The sequence below is a fragment of the Oryzias latipes genome, chromosome 2 (genome assembly GCF_002234675.1).
Source record: "Oryzias latipes chromosome 2, ASM223467v1".
Taxonomy (NCBI): Eukaryota; Metazoa; Chordata; class Actinopteri; order Beloniformes; family Adrianichthyidae; genus Oryzias; species Oryzias latipes.
In genome coordinates this window covers 11,587,662-11,603,201 of record NC_019860.2, presented here as the reverse complement: position 1 = coordinate 11,603,201, position 15,540 = coordinate 11,587,662, and the positions used below count along the sequence as shown (strand labels likewise).

At 38.8% G+C, this 15,540-nt stretch overlaps 2 protein-coding genes across 2 annotated transcripts; one reads left to right on the top strand and one right to left on the bottom strand.

Moving 5' to 3' along the window:
- Positions 1–783: 783 nt before the first annotated feature.
- Positions 784–9,512, bottom strand: LOC105355566 (zinc finger protein 184-like). Its single transcript, XM_011483203.3, has 2 exons — positions 9,077–9,512; positions 784–2,635 (listed from the first exon to the last, which is right to left on the bottom strand). The coding sequence occupies exons 1-2, from the start codon at positions 9,246–9,248 to the stop codon at positions 1,536–1,538; spliced, it is 1,272 nt and encodes a 423-aa protein (XP_011481505.1). The 5' UTR covers positions 9,249–9,512; the 3' UTR covers positions 784–1,535.
- A 477-nt stretch (positions 9,513–9,989) lies between these two features.
- On the top strand, positions 9,990–13,699 carry ddrgk1 (DDRGK domain containing 1). The gene is made up of 8 exons (XM_004066465.3): positions 9,990–10,195; positions 11,036–11,182; positions 11,257–11,363; positions 11,433–11,534; positions 11,613–11,735; positions 11,817–11,855; positions 11,920–12,025; positions 13,381–13,699. The coding sequence occupies exons 1-8, from the start codon at positions 10,108–10,110 to the stop codon at positions 13,539–13,541; spliced, it is 873 nt and encodes a 290-aa protein (XP_004066513.1). The 5' UTR covers positions 9,990–10,107; the 3' UTR covers positions 13,542–13,699.
- The last annotated feature ends 1,841 nt before the right edge of the window (positions 13,700–15,540 follow it).

Genomic DNA, 15,540 nt, shown 5'->3' with positions numbered 1-15,540 from the left:
CTATGATGGAGCTTTGTTTGTTTACAACGGTGCTCATAACTTCTTCTTTGACGGTTGCATTGTAATTTGTCTGGACCAATCATTATCTTACACATCATTTGACCAATGAACAGCAAATGAAATAGTGTGAGGTCATCATTAATCGCAGGTCCCCGAACACTTATAGCAGGCCGAACAGATTTTGTACCTACACCAGGCACAAACCACAATTATTAATGTCTACTTCATGATTATGTTAACAACTACGGAAGCATATGTGTCTCATAATTATAAATAAAATCAATGTCGTAAATTATTTTTCATTTCCAAAATAAAGCTGTGTTCTTTGACTCAAGAATGAAGAAAAAAAAGCGATCCGTCAAACGCATTTTTTTCCTGATATTTAACATTTAATTTTCAACAGGTTCTCTAGTAAATGTGTACTAAAATTCAATTAGAAATATCTAATTTGACAGTTAAAATGGATTAACGGAAATGCTTTTTCATTTTCAAATGTAAATGCATCAATTGACTCAAAAATAAAATGAAAAATCAATCCTCCAAAATGCTTTTCATTTTCTACTTCAACACCGCTCATACTGTGACGTAATTAAAACGATAATGCAAAGAGGGGATTGGATTTCCGCTTTCACCTCTACCGTGTAAAAACTGTCGCATAAATTAGTTCCAGGTGGAGGCGCAGCGATGATATCAGTGCTCTTGCTTCTTCTTCTGTCACTACTGCACGTATTTGGCGCTGGAAAAAGAGGGACAAAGCAGGAATAGAAATTACAACTAAAAAAGTGGCTTTATGAAGTTATTTTTATTATATTAGACTTCCGACCTTTACTTTGACACCACCAAGGGGGATTTTTTAACAATCTTGAACAATTAGGAGCAAGGAAAAAAAAACATCAAGTCAAATTTAACACATCATAAAACATTAGGAACACTTTTCTGAGCAATCCTAAAAATACTGACCACTAAGTTCTTATAAATTTAATACATATGTTGACATACCCTTTTCCACAGTTTATCACAACAGCAAGACAGTAGAAAAGATATGACTGATTTTATAGTTTCCTTTGTGATGAATGATAGTTTTGAAGACTGGGAAGCAGCAGAAGAGAAAGAAAGAAGAGGATAGATGAAGGAAAAGATTGAACCGAGTCGCTCTGAGTCATTGTATCTATGGCCATAACGACAGTTGTTGCCATAGATACGATGACTCAGACCAATCAATGGTGATTGGTTTCAACATGGCAGCATCCATATCAGGAAGCAATCCCATTTGGGAACACGAGAAGGGAAGGGTTGAAGGGCCCCAAGACTTTCCAACATAAAATTTTTAGACAACTGAAATAAATCAAAGGTCTTTTAATATTCCATTTATTATATAAGTTACGTGTAAAATTCCAGTTTTCTTAAAAAATTATATTTAAAAAATCAAACTTTTCCTTTTTTTTAAGTACATGTTCTTATGTACTATTTTACTGCATGAGTCCTGTGCTCTGAGTTTTCCTTTTTTTGGTTTAAAGTGCCCACTTAATCCTTTATTACAATTTTTTACAAGAAAAAGGCATCTCTCCTGTATGAGTCATCATGTGTCTTTTGAGATAAGATATTTGTCTAAAACTTGTGTCACATTCTTTACAAGAAAATGCCTTCTCTCTTGTATGAATTCTCATGTGTGTTTTGAGATTTGATATATGACTAAAACTTTTATCACATTCATTGCAAGAAAAAGGCCTTTCTCCAGTGTGTGTTCTTATGTGTCTTTTGAGAAGAGATTTGTCACAAAAACTTTTGTCACAATATTTACAAGAAAAAGGCTTCTCTCCTGTGTGAGTTCTCATATGTCTTGTGAGACTAGATTTTTGATTAAAACTTGTATCACATTCTTTACAAGAAAAAGGCTTTTCTCCTGTGTGAGTTCTCACATGTCTTATGAGATTAGAGTTTTCACGAAAACGTTTATCACATTGTTTACAAGCGAAAGGCTTCTCTCCAGTGTGAGTTCTCATGTGAATTCGGAAACGAGACACATAACTAAAAGTTTTACCACATTCCTCACAGACATAGGGTCTGTCATCAGACTCAGTTCTCATACTGACAGACTCATTTTGTGTCATTCTTGTTCCTTCACTAGAATTTACACAGAAAAGACTATCCCTTCTCTTCCTCTGATCTATGCTCTGTGGGTCTGTCTCTCCGTCTGTAGTTGATGTTGATTCTTCATGTTGGCTTCCCTCTTCATTCTGACTATCAGTTACATTAAATCTCTGCTGATTGTTTAGATCTGCTTCACTGCTCTCATGTTCCTCATAAGTAAGAATCTCCATCAAGGTATCAGTCTCCTGCTTCAGATCAAGCTGTTCTTCAACCTGAATGATGCAGAATCCTTCTTGCTCCTCTTTCATCTGTGGAGGTTCTGGTTCCCTCTGTTCCTCTTTAAAAGGTCGAGGTTCTTGTCGCCCCAGTTCCTCTTCGATCTGTGTATGTTCTAGTTCATCCTGCTCCTCTTTTATTTTTTGTAGTTCTGGCTCTTTTTGTTGCTCTTGAATCCGTGGAAGTTCTGACTCCTCTTGTTCCACACTGGAGTTCCCCTGCTGGTTGTAGAGATCATCCTTTTCACTCGCATCGTTCTGGGGTAGGACTGCAGGGAAACAAAAACAAGTAAGAGCCCTTTTAAACTTTTATAGGGCTTTGTGTATCGTTAAGCACAAATAAAAATCTAAATAATCTTTGTCAGTAGCCCCACAGTTTCATATTTTAACTAAAAAAAAAAAAAAAAAAAAACGGAATAAACCCCCTACCATTTTTCTCAAAGTTAAGAGAGTAAGAGGTGATGTTGGTCTTTCAGACTTCAGTAGGTGAAATTCCTAATCAAAGAAACTCTTAAAGTTCACAAAAAGATTGTCGGACAAATTTAACAACTCCTTTTAATACACAGACTCCCCTTCCAGCACAGCACACTCCTTATTAAAATCTTAAGACCAATTAAGAAATTTCAGGAATTTGCATTTTGCACAGCTTGGTTTTAACAAAGTACGAAGTAGAGCTTGAAACTAGAAAAAAAAGAGGCCAACTTCTCTCATCCCCAAATGCTGTCAATTGGATTTAAAGGGCCTATATCACGCTTTTCTTTTCGCCAACGAAAAACCAAAATATGAACTTTTGGAGAGAAGATTGTGCATATAAAAGGAAAGCGTTTTGCTGATCACTGCTACCACCGCAGAGCAAGTTGGTGTGTGTGTGGGTTAGCCTGGGGGCAGGGCTGGCGGCTCAGACTGTTGAAGGGGCGTTTTTCACCTATCTATATCACAATGTGAGAACACACTTGTTTTCATGGATTGGGAAGGGCTGGTGCTCAGAGAGAAGGGTTTTAGAGGAATACTCAGATGAGTGAACAGATCAAAATACCACTTTGGGGTTGTTTTGTGTGAGTAATAAACAGTATAATACACTAAAAAGCTCAAAAAAGTTTATATTCCATGATAAAGGCCCTTTAAATCAAGATAACATGCAGGATGGTCCAAAAGAGTGAAGTTATTTGCTTGAAAAAAGTCCTTTGTCAGAGAAACGTTCTGAACTGCAGCACTGTTCTGTAGAAAAAACCCAGTCACCCCCTAGAAACATCTACCAATAGCCAGGGAACAGAAATTTCTTCCACTTATCAATGTCCCATGTTTGGCGTGTTTGGCATAGTCCAACCGGGCTATTTTGTGATGTTCTGTTAGACGTGGCCTTTGAAGTTTCTGAAGTCCTTCTCTTGCAGATGCCGTTTAAACATTTTTTGGGTCTGCCCCTTGACCTTTTTGTTCCATAATCCTTTTAAAAATGTCATAATTACTCTTTTCAGCAGCAATGGCCCATTGTGAGAACCCATACTTATGCAGCGCCACAATTCTGCCACGTTAAAAAAAAACTGAGCGTGTTTGCCTTTGCAGGACTCTAGACTAATTTTTTGCACTGGTGTGCTCTTTTTCTTAGCTGCACCCATAGACTGTATGTATACATCACTGGATAAACTGACCCCTCCACCCCCACGTCCTCATAGGATGTACTTGCTGGCTCCAAGAAGCCCAAATCCCATAGACTTCTATTAAGAAATAAACAGCTATTACTCAGTTATTGTACTTGTCAGAATAAACATTTTTGATTTTATATATTTCCTTAACATCATCCTGCTAATTTTAATTTTCTTTATTTAAAGTTATTCAAGTTATAAACTGACCAATCAGACACCTCGCTAAAAGCATGTGGTGACCGCTGGCCCCCACCTCCCCTTCCACTGAAAGGGAAGAGGACTAAGCTTTGAAGAAGCTTACTCATGATTGGCCAGAGTATTTGCCCCCCAGAAACGTGACTTAGACTGATTCGAACTGAACACTTTTGACTAGTTCCAAATAGTGGTTCCCATAATAGTTTGATGCACCCACCTTCTTGACCACATTGCATTTAACTCAGCACTTATACATGGTTATTTCTCTTTAAATCCCTGTCAATATGTGGCTAGGCCACATATGTGTATTGTATGCAAATTTCCCAAATATCTCCAGTCAAGATCCACCAGCTCCACAGTCAGATATCTCCATCACATTGATAGGATAAGATTTGATATGCCTTTATTGTCACTGTTGACATACAATACCGGAAAAAACCATGAAACAATTCATCTGCACTCGCACACGATTTTGAACTTTTCTGATTAAACATTCAATTTCTTTAAAAAAAAATTTTTTTTGTGAATGATCTTATTTTAGATAACAAAAAAAATGGCCTTTTTTAACTAAAACTTGGCTTGGTACTGATGCTCCTGTTATTCTCACTGAGACTTCCCCACCAAATTTTAACTTATAATTTTCTATCAGGGGAGATAAAAAAAAAAATTTCTTTCAACAGCCCGCCTATTTTATGTGTTATTGTCTCAAGACAACCAAAGCCTTCTTCCTGTTTTAATAAAAAAAAAATACAAATACACAAAAAAATACACTCCTAATAAAGTAGACTTTTAATATCATTCTTAACCTTCACGTTGACAAAGATGGTGATGCTGATGCAAATGAGTTTCATAACCTTTTGCACTGGATTTTAAACAGCATGTCACACAGCCTACTCACAACAGGGGGCACACTCTGGACTTGGTCATGATTTATGGTCTGTCCTGCAGTGTTTTCTCTGTTTTTGACATGTGTCAGATCACAGATAGGGCTGACAGTGAGTAATCGGCTATAAAAAATTGTCAACGCTAATTTGCTATTGACGATGCGCCCTTTATTTTTTTGTCATTTTGATTATAATATCCACCAGCCACAAAGTCAATGGGATCGCAAAGCACAACAGAAACTTTAGGAGGCAGTATAGTCCTTCCTCAACCATAGAAGAAGGAAGATACAAACTTGTTTCATGGTGCATTAACACCAACCAAGAGTGGTGCATTCAAGAACGTGCGTCTAGCCAGTGGTTTATCCACTGGATCAGCGGCAGACACACAGGTAGCAACAGGGAGAAGATTCTTCTTCTATTGTGTATTTACTGTTTATTAGATCTGGAGCAAAATTTGCTCCAGATCTTTTCTTTTCACATCTTTGTTCCTATAAATGTCAGTCTTGGTGTCATTAATCAGACCAGACACAAAACGCAGTAATTAATATCTCCCTCGTGATCATGTTTACAACGGCTGGTACTTAGACTTGCTGTAAAAATCACGTTCTCCTGAACGTTTTTAGGTTGTTTTTTTTTTTTTTAATACAACAAAGACAGCAGGTTGTACTCAATTTCATTTTCATTCGGGCCTCATTTTATATTCATAAAAATAAGCTACTAATACCAAAAATTATGCTGAATCTACTAAAAATGCAGACTTTAAAACTTGGAACATATTCGAAAAACATAATTTGAAAAACCGGTGATGCCCTTTTTGTTCTTTATCCTTTTAAATTGGTGATTAATAGTTATATGGGCTGTAATTTTATTTATTTTATTTGTAGCTTTTCTTGTTTGGTTCCGTCGAATTGTGTCTGTTTGTTTAATACTATTTCAGGTTTAATGAGTTATATCCCTAGAAGAGACATCACATAATTCCTCATGGGAGGAGAGCACCGCCATCTTGGTGAGGTCAAGTCACTGCAGCAGTGCATGCATGTGAACACATCTTTTGCAAAATGCCAGTTCATTGTGCGGGTTTCAACTGCCAAAATCGGAGAAATGAGTCCACGAAGGAGGAAGGCATAACATTTCACAGTTAGGTACTATAATTTTTTCCTTTTAATGCTGCAGGGGCTTCATTAATAGTACACATGTACCATGCATGATGCTGCAGGGCTATTATCAACATGCTGCATGTATAATTTGCTGTCGACATAAATGTAAACTATTTTTTTATAAAACCTATACACAGTATACTAGGACTAGGTTATTATAGTAATATAGATTTATACATTTCTGACTCAGTGACTAAACTTTTCTTGCAGGTTTACAATGGATTCAGACTTAAGGAAAAAGTGGCCCTTAGCTATCAAAAGAGCTAACCCAGATGGATCACTGTGGTTACCAACTAGCAATACAGTCTGGCTATGTTCAAAACATTTTGTGGAAACAAATTTTGATAAGAGGCCAGACTGTTCGCTTGAAACCTGGCACCATACCATGTATGTAACACCAAATCGATCACTTACATGAATCACCAAATCGCTTGTTTTTCTTTTTTTTAGGGTAAATCTATTGTTGACTTTTGGACTTCTTGTTGAATTATTATCAATTTATTATTATTATTTATTGACATATTGTTGATTTATTATTTATTGAATTATTATTGATTTAATATTTGTTATTGAATTATTGATTTATTATTATTTATTAACTTATTATTTATTGGCTTATTTTTTTATTGACTTATCAATTTATTATTATTATTTATTGACTTGATATTTATTTTTTTTCATTGACTTATTGATTTATTATTATTATTGACTTATTGTTGGGCTTTACTTAATAATTTAAATTACATGTCAAAGAGGTGTAAAACTTCTAAATATTTAGAAATTATTTTATTAAATTCTTTGTAATATGTTTTTTTGTGTAAGAAGTCCTGCAATTATGCATTTTTCATTAAAGTTTGAGCTTTTAAGGCTGACTGTTTCTCTTATTTAACAACAAAGGTTGATATATATATATACACAGTGATGTCAATAAGTATTTGATCACCCTGTGATTTAGCAAGTTCTCCCACTTAGAAAACATGGAGGGGTCTAAAATTTTCATCATAGGTGCGCTTCCACAGTGAGAGACAGAATCTGAAGAAACATTCAGAAATCATGTTGTACAATTTTTTTAAAAACAATTTATTTGCTTATTACTGTGACAAATAAGTATATGATCACTTGGGTTAAACAACTTTAATATTTGGTACAGAAGCCTTCGTTAACCATTACAGAGGTCAAACGGTTCCTGTAGTTCTTCACTAGGTTTCTACACTGCAGTAGGGATTTTGGCCCACTCCTCCATACAGATCTTCTCTAGATCTGTCAGGGTTCGGGGCTGTCGCTGAGCAACACGGAGTTTCAGCTCCCTCCAAAGATTCTCTATTGGATTTTGGTCTGTAGACTGGCTAGGCCACTCCAGAACCTTGACATGCTTCTTACGGAGCCACTCCTTGGTTTTCTTGGCTTTGTGCTGCGGGTCATTGTCATGCTGAAAGACCCAGCCACGACCCATCTTCAACGCTCTGAGGTAAGGAGGTTTTTGCCCAATATCTGACAATACATAGCCCTGTTCATCCTCTACAGTGCAGTCGTCCTGTCCCCTGTGCAGAAAAACACCCCCAGAGCATGATGCTTCCACCCCCGTGCTTCACTGTAGGTATGGTGTTCTTGCGATGATGCTCCTCCTTCTTCCTCCTCCAAACACGCAGAATGGAGTTAAGACCAAAAAGTTCTATTTTGGTCTCATCTGACCACAAGACTTTCTCCCATGACTGATGGTCATTGGCAAACTTCAGACGGGCCTTGACATGGGCTGACTTCAGCAGGAGAACCTTCCGTGCGATGCATGATTTTAAACCATGACGTTTTAATGTATTACTTATAGTAGCCTTGGAAACGGTGGTCCCAGCTCTCTTCAGGTCATTGACCAGCTCCTCCCGTGTAGTCCTGGGCTGATTCTTCCTTCCTTAGCATCATCGATACCCCACGAGGTGAGATCTTGGGAGGGGCCCCAGTCCAAGGGACATTGACAGTCATCATTAGCCTCTTCCATTTTCTGACAATTGCTCCAACAGTTGTTCTTTTCTCACCACGCTGCTTGGCAATTGCCCCGTAGCCACTTCTAGCTTTCTGAAGGTCTACACTCTGGTCTCTTGTGTCTTTTGACAGCTCTTTGGTTTTGCCCATGTTGGAAGTTAGACTTCTGATTGATTGTGGGGTGCACAGGTGCCTTTATGCAAGCTAACGACCTCAAACAGGTGCCACTAATTTAGAATCATGAGCAGAGTGGAGTTGGACTATTTAAAAGCAGAACAGCAGGTCTTTGCTGGTTGGAAGTCTATCTAATAATCAAGTGATCAAATACTTATTTGTCACAGTAATATACAAATAAATTGTTTTTAAAAAATTGTACGTGATTTCTGAATGATTCTTCAGATTCTGACTCTCACTGTGGAAATGCACCTATGATGAAAATTTTAGATTCCTCCATGTTTTCTAAGTGGGAGAACTTGCTAAATCACAGGGTGATCAAATACATTTTGACCTCACTGTATGTATGTGTATATGTGTGTGTGTATATATATATATAAATTATATAAAAGCAACTTAGATTCCACCGTAGGCCATAGAAAGCATTGTAATGTGGGCACCGGTGACCTCACCAAGATGGCGTCACGCTCCGCCACCGGTGGCCTGGCTTCCCAAGCGGGCGTGTCTCCTCTAGCGATATAACTCATTGGTCAGTATAGTCAATTTAGCAGAGCGCCTGTTTACTGCTTCAAGATGGCGGACTGTAATCCTCCAACATAAACAGGCATCTGTACATTTTTACTTGGATCAGAATGTTCAGGAAGATGAAGGCTTTATCTCATTTGTTGAAGTGAACACACCTATGGCGTTCAGCTGAAGCTGTGGTTTCCAGACGATATCCAGCAGTCTGCGCTGACGACAGAGCTCCTGCTCGTACTGGACGATGGTTCCTTCACAGTGTCTGAAGATTTCTTCAGCAGCAGCAGCTAGTCGCTCGTTGATAAACTCTCTCAGAGACTGAAGTGAAGACATCGTTACTGCAGCTCAAACTCACAAAAACACCGCCGTCCTATGCAATTTCGATCATCATTTGCGAGTCTCACAATCACAGCCACGTTGTCTTTACATTTTAAACGTATTCACTGATTTGCAACATTTTGGAAAATGCTGAGAGTCCCGACACGAACCATTTCGTCCTATCTGTCCCAAAATCTCACAAAATTCCAAACAAAACACCACCGTTCTCGGAATACGAGCTAAAGCGGCTAGCGCCTCCGTTCGGTCGTTGTTCTTCTTCTTGTCTGAATTTTGGCGGTTGGCCAACAACATCGTGCTACATTAGCGCCACCATTTGGTCTGGAATGCAGGTAAAAAATATTTCCAGTTTCTATCATCAGTCATTATTATTCACAGTCGACCTGTCTTTTTTAGTGGTTCAATCCAATATCTGTGGAAAATTTTCGCGGAAATTATTTTTATTGAACACAGGTTTTCTTTTGCAGACTGACTGAAGTAAAAATGTGACTAGTAATAAATTCTGCTTCTTTGGAGGTCTTACAATGAAACAGAAGTGGGAATTGGAGCACAATGCTACTTTTAGAGCTATAAAATAGACATATGTGGAGAGATCGCCCTTTCTGACCTCTGGAAACACAATCAGACATGTTTTAATCAAATATTTTAGACAAAGAGAAAAATCTAATAATTTCAGAAAAAAAAACTCATTATTGCCACATGGAGGCAACAATGAGCTTGTTGCAGTTCAAAGCCACAACAAGAGAAGTGAAGAAGAAGAAGAAGAAAGGAAGCTACGTGTGTTTGATGGTTAGCAGCTAGCTGTGATCAAGGCTGTAAAAGAAACGGACAACCCACCTTTAAAGTTGTGGACAGCATGGACGTGTTTTTGTACGTCATCTCTGCCGCCATCCTCGCGGCGCTGATCGTGTTTGCGTTGAAAGTGCAGCGGAAAACTCAGCAAGGTACCGAACTCAGCGGCTAACAACAACGACATGTTATCCGATGTTTTCTGGACACATTCGTTATTTTTTTTTAACTCGGTTTAAAAATACATTTAACTATAAATTAATATTTAGACATAAAGCTTTGAAGAAAACACCAGAAGAGAGAGATTACGTCAGCTCTTGCTCTGCTTTAAACTTCGTGGTGCGTTCAGGGACTTCATTTTTACGAATTCTCCACAGACAATTGAAGAAAATCAAACATCTGCTTAAGATAAAATAGTATTTAAAAATAATCAGCCAGCATTTGCTGGTGTTTACACAGTTGAAGTATTTGTTTGTTTTAAGTTAAAATCAAGTCTAAAGTTTCAGGTCTTTGATGTTTTTTACGCTCAGGTCAAATCATTTTTGTTTCCACATACATTGAACAACAGTTTTATTCCACACCATTCTTTCTTAACGGTATTTCCTAACAGACGGCTGGATAGCTCGAATGTCGCTCGCCATCTTTATTGCACCATCAATTATAGGTTGGAGCTGTGAGGGTCTGTAAGCTAATGGGAGAGTGTGTAAACTAATGATAATGAGGATAATGGGAAGTGAAGGTGGGTTTACTCCCCTTCAACATTCCCGCCCACAACTCGGACAAATTTCCAATAAACTCCTGCAGAAAGTATCCTAGAAAACAACATAATTTTCTTAAATAAGTGTTAAAGTTAGAACAGCATAATTATTATAATTAATAAACCACTGGGAACTCTTTTACAATAAATACAAAAATAATTGGAGTGGGACTTTAACAGAAAACTAATATTTAGAATAATTCCCATCCTGACACATTGTGTTATGTCTTTTTCTCAGCTGATGACGAGCAGCAGAGGGGTGTGGCGCGAGCAGGAGGGCCTCCTCCTCGGGTGGTGGCGGCGGAGCGTGGAGCCGGAATGCCTCGCAGGAGGAGAAACCTGGCTGCTGAGATGGCTCACAGGAGAGCCCAGAGAGAGGAGTCGGGTAAAACGGCAGCATCGGCTCTTTTCACTTGGAAATAGTGGAGACGCTTTGATGACGTGTGCTGAATGTTTCAGAGGAAGAGGAGGACGAGGAGCAGCTGAGCGCTCAGCCGGCTGCAAAGATAGGAGCCAAGAAGCAGAAGAAGCTGGAGGAGAAGCAGGCCAAGAAGGCCCAGAGAGAGGTAAGGCTGAAGACTGAGCTGATGCTCCTGCATAGCTTCTGAAAGAGTACTGATGATGCTGCTCTGCAGGCGGAGCTGGAGGAGAGGGAGGAGCGCAAGAGGATGCAGGAGGTCCGAGAGAAGGAGAGGCGGCAGGAGGAGGAGAGGGAGCGTCTGCTGGAGCAGAAGCAGGTGCAGACAGGTTTTTTTTCTTCTTCTGAATGTTTTTTTCTTAGGAAAAAAGGCTCAAACTTTATGCTGCTTGATCAGGAGGAAGATGAGAAACGAGCTAAAGAGGAGCAGGAACGACGAGAAGAGGAGGAGTACCTGAAGCTGAAGGCTTCCTTCGTGGTGGAGGAGCAGGGGGAAGAGGAGCTGCTTTCTGAGGATCAGGTCAGACTGGGGTGTTTTTCTCTACTTATTGGGAGCTCTGGGAGTCGTGTTTTGGACTCTGACTCTGTTATTTCACTGCAGTCACGCCACCTGCTGCAGGACTTCATCAACTACATCCAGGTGAGACCAGCAGGCGTCCTCTGCTGAGTACGATCAGGTCTTAAACTCTGATCTCTGTTTGCAGAACTCTAAGGTAGTTCTCCTGGAGGACCTGGCCTCCCAGTTTGGCATGAGGACTCAGGATGCCATCAGCAGAGTGCAGGACCTCCTGGCTGAAGGAACTCTGACAGGTGAGAAGGTTCTAAAAAAAAAAAACAACTAAAACATACAACAGCAGCCAGGAGGGAAACTTCAGTTTGAAAGCTGCAGCGGAAACGAAGAAGGGTCTTTGGGAAAAGAGATGATTACTTTTCTTTTAAGATTCAAGTCAAACAGAATTTACAAAATCATTAGGATGAAAAAGTTGCATAAATGCCTAAATGTGAGCTATAGAAGAAGTCAGAAAGAAAAAATGAAAAAAGTGGGCGAAAAAGGGTTAAATAAAAAACAAAACTTACCTAAAGTGTTGCTAATGATGCAAGACTGCTTTTCCCTGCTTCAGAATCTGCTGGAATTACCTAAATTGCGTAGACAGTTAAAGAGTTACAGTAGTCAAAGAAATGTAAACACACGAGCTCAGGTGTTTAGCCGTATTAACTCTATAAAATTAACTGCACTATAAGTCATATAAGTTGAAGCAGCCAAATAGTACATAAAAAATGAGGAGAAATTATATATGTCATAACGAAGTGAAAGTTCTGAACAACTCTGTCATCCCAGAGTGTTTCTCTATGTTGCTTTCAATAACAATCACTGATACACACACCTGCAGTGCCCTCTAGTGGCTGTTAGTGGGAACTAAAATGGACATGGCAACAAAGTCCCATTTAAAGCATAGTTCCTGTGTATTTTGTGTAACACGGTTGTGATATTTTAGTTGTTTGCAATTTTTAATAGCTCTATGGCTATGTCTGAATTCCCTCCCTAATCCCTAAGTACTAAAAAACTAGATGGTGCGGGACAATGTAGTGCCCTGGATTTTAAAAGCAATTCGGACACCATGCTCACTACTGGTTTTTTTTAAACGGTGAATATGATATCATCGATTTCACAAAGTTAAAATTTTATTGATATTAGTGTTTTGCGACGATCATTTATCAATCTAATGTCTTCTAAATATAAAAACATTGGTTGGTTTAAAAAAATACATTTAAATACTTTTTTTTTGTTGCAAAAATTGATCAGACGCAATGCAATGCATTATGGTTTATAGTCGCCAATCTAGTGAGCATCGATGCACCCTGGTTTTTTGCAGATACCTCTGGGAAATTTCTAGGCCATCCGATTTTCGTATTGTAGATTCATAAAGCACTAGAAAATGACAAACATACTATAAAGTGAGTAGGGAAGGAATTCGGACACAGCGTTAGTCACATTGTTCTAGGTTTTTTTTATCCTGATGGGTTGGGGGAGGTGAGAATTGAAACATCAATTTTGTATTACCAATGCAACTTCAACGATGTGCCTTTGTACAACTGTAAATACAGTTATTTAAAAAACGTCAAGATTAGTGTTTCCACGGTAACTGAGTGTACCTTTGCTGCAGGGGTGATGGATGACAGAGGGAAGTTCATCTCTATCACCCCAGAGGAGCTGGACTCGGTGGCTCAGTTCATCAGGCAGAGAGGTCGGGTTTCCATCACAGAGCTGGCTCAGGCCAGCAACTCCCTCATCAACCTGACGCCCCACAGTCGCAGCACCGCCTGACTGATGGCGCCCTGCTGCAGGAGGAAGAACTGAACCAAGAACACAACAACCTGCTGGGATCTTCACCCAAAGACCATCAGAAGATTTTAGCCATTGAATTGTTACTTTGGGAAATGTAAATGTAAATTATTTCAAAAGAAAATCTATTTGAATCCAAATGTTTCTGTTTCTGTCTTTGGGGCTGTGGAACTGACTTCAGATGAAGGCGCTACACACACACACACAAACTGAGGTTTCTGTTGATCCTATGAAGTCAAAACTGCCTTGAACATTTACTAGAATCTGGACCTCAAACATCAGACTGAAACAAGAATTTGAAGTTTTCCAAACCAAGAGGCTAGTAATGATAGAAAAGAAACACTGAGCATTTCTGATGTTTCTCTGCTGCATAGCATCAGAATTAAAGGAAAACTACATCAGGTTTTCTTCATCCAGTGCTTTTTGCTGCTTATGAGGGAAAGGGCGGGGCTTCCAGTGCTAAGATGTATGAAGCCGCTTTCAGGCAGTGATGATGTTTGATACCTAAGAGCAGGAGAACATTCCAGGGAGCCAATTCAGGATCATACAAACATGAACACATCCGAACACAAACATGTTCCATCAGTCTTGAGTCCACTGAAATCAGTTTTTGTTTAATTCATAAAAATGTAAACAAAACAAGTTTTCCAATTAAAATTCTTGTCAGGTTTTTAGAAACTTTTTTTTATGCACAAGTGTTCATTTATTTAGTGCATGGATCACGTTTTATTATGAAGGCAGAATGAAAGTCAAATTAATTAACACTGCAAACGTGGGACAATCCTTTTGTCCCATTTTGCCAGCAGTCCTGTAATTTTTATAATAACTAATGATAATTAACTAAACAAAAATGTTAGCACATTATAATGACCAAACTGAAGTTCATGAATTCTTATTTTGCAGACTGAAAGTCAGTTAGAGGTTGCTATGGCTTCATTTCTCCAACAGATGTCACTGTTCTAAAGCCCTCAACTAAAAGGCCTACAGTTGGTTTTTTAATTAACTTTGTTAATCACTGTATTTCCATCTTAGCTTTATTTTACTTCCTCTATTAAACCCCTTAACTTCTCTTTTCCTACAGAGGGGCTTTTTAATGTTAGATTCATTCATAGACATTCATGTGAAACATCAGAAAGTGTCTTGATGACTTGTTAATATGATGCAGCATAGACCCCTTGCACGTGACTTCACAGCACCTGCGTGAACGGCCTTTCCGCCTTTTCGGAAGTGAAACAGAGCGTCACTGACAGATTTTTATTGTGTATTGCTACCCCATCTGAAACGCTCGACTGTTTGCCTTTGATCCATCCAGTCCAAGTTTTTTTCAGAATAGAAGCTTAAAGTGTCTGAAATAAAAAACTGTCAGTCCTTATTTACACTAGAAACATTTTGACCAACTGAACCAATTGATGCAGAGAAAAATAATCCAGTATATAAATAATATTAAATCTAAATTGTTCTGAAACATGAGCACAGCAGCACCAGTATATTTAACGTTTTTAGTTTGAAGAAATAGGTTAAAAACTATGTTCATTTATGATCGCATAAAGTGCAGCTGTTTTCCTGCATTACCTGCTGTCTTAATGTCAAATACTGACACCAACTAAACGACAGGCAGACAAAGAATGCATTTATGGAAAATAAAGATATGTCATCAAAATGTCTACAATAGTTAAGCAGGAGGGGAGCTTTTCCCAAGTCAGAGATCTGTCTCCCCCTCTGGCCACCAGCAGGAACCATCATCTGAGTTCTGATCACACCAGACTTTCATTCACTCAACAACTACAGTCTACTTAAGCACTGTACTGAGTCACGCTCAGTGCGAAGTATTGTTTCTGGCAATCTGCCTTCATTACCGAGCGTTGTATTTGGACCTGATCTTCTGCCTTCTGACCATGAATCTGTTTGTCTGCCGCCTGCCCCGACTATTGCCTGAATTTTGACCACCCTGCATCTCCTCTGAGGATTTAATGCCTGTTAT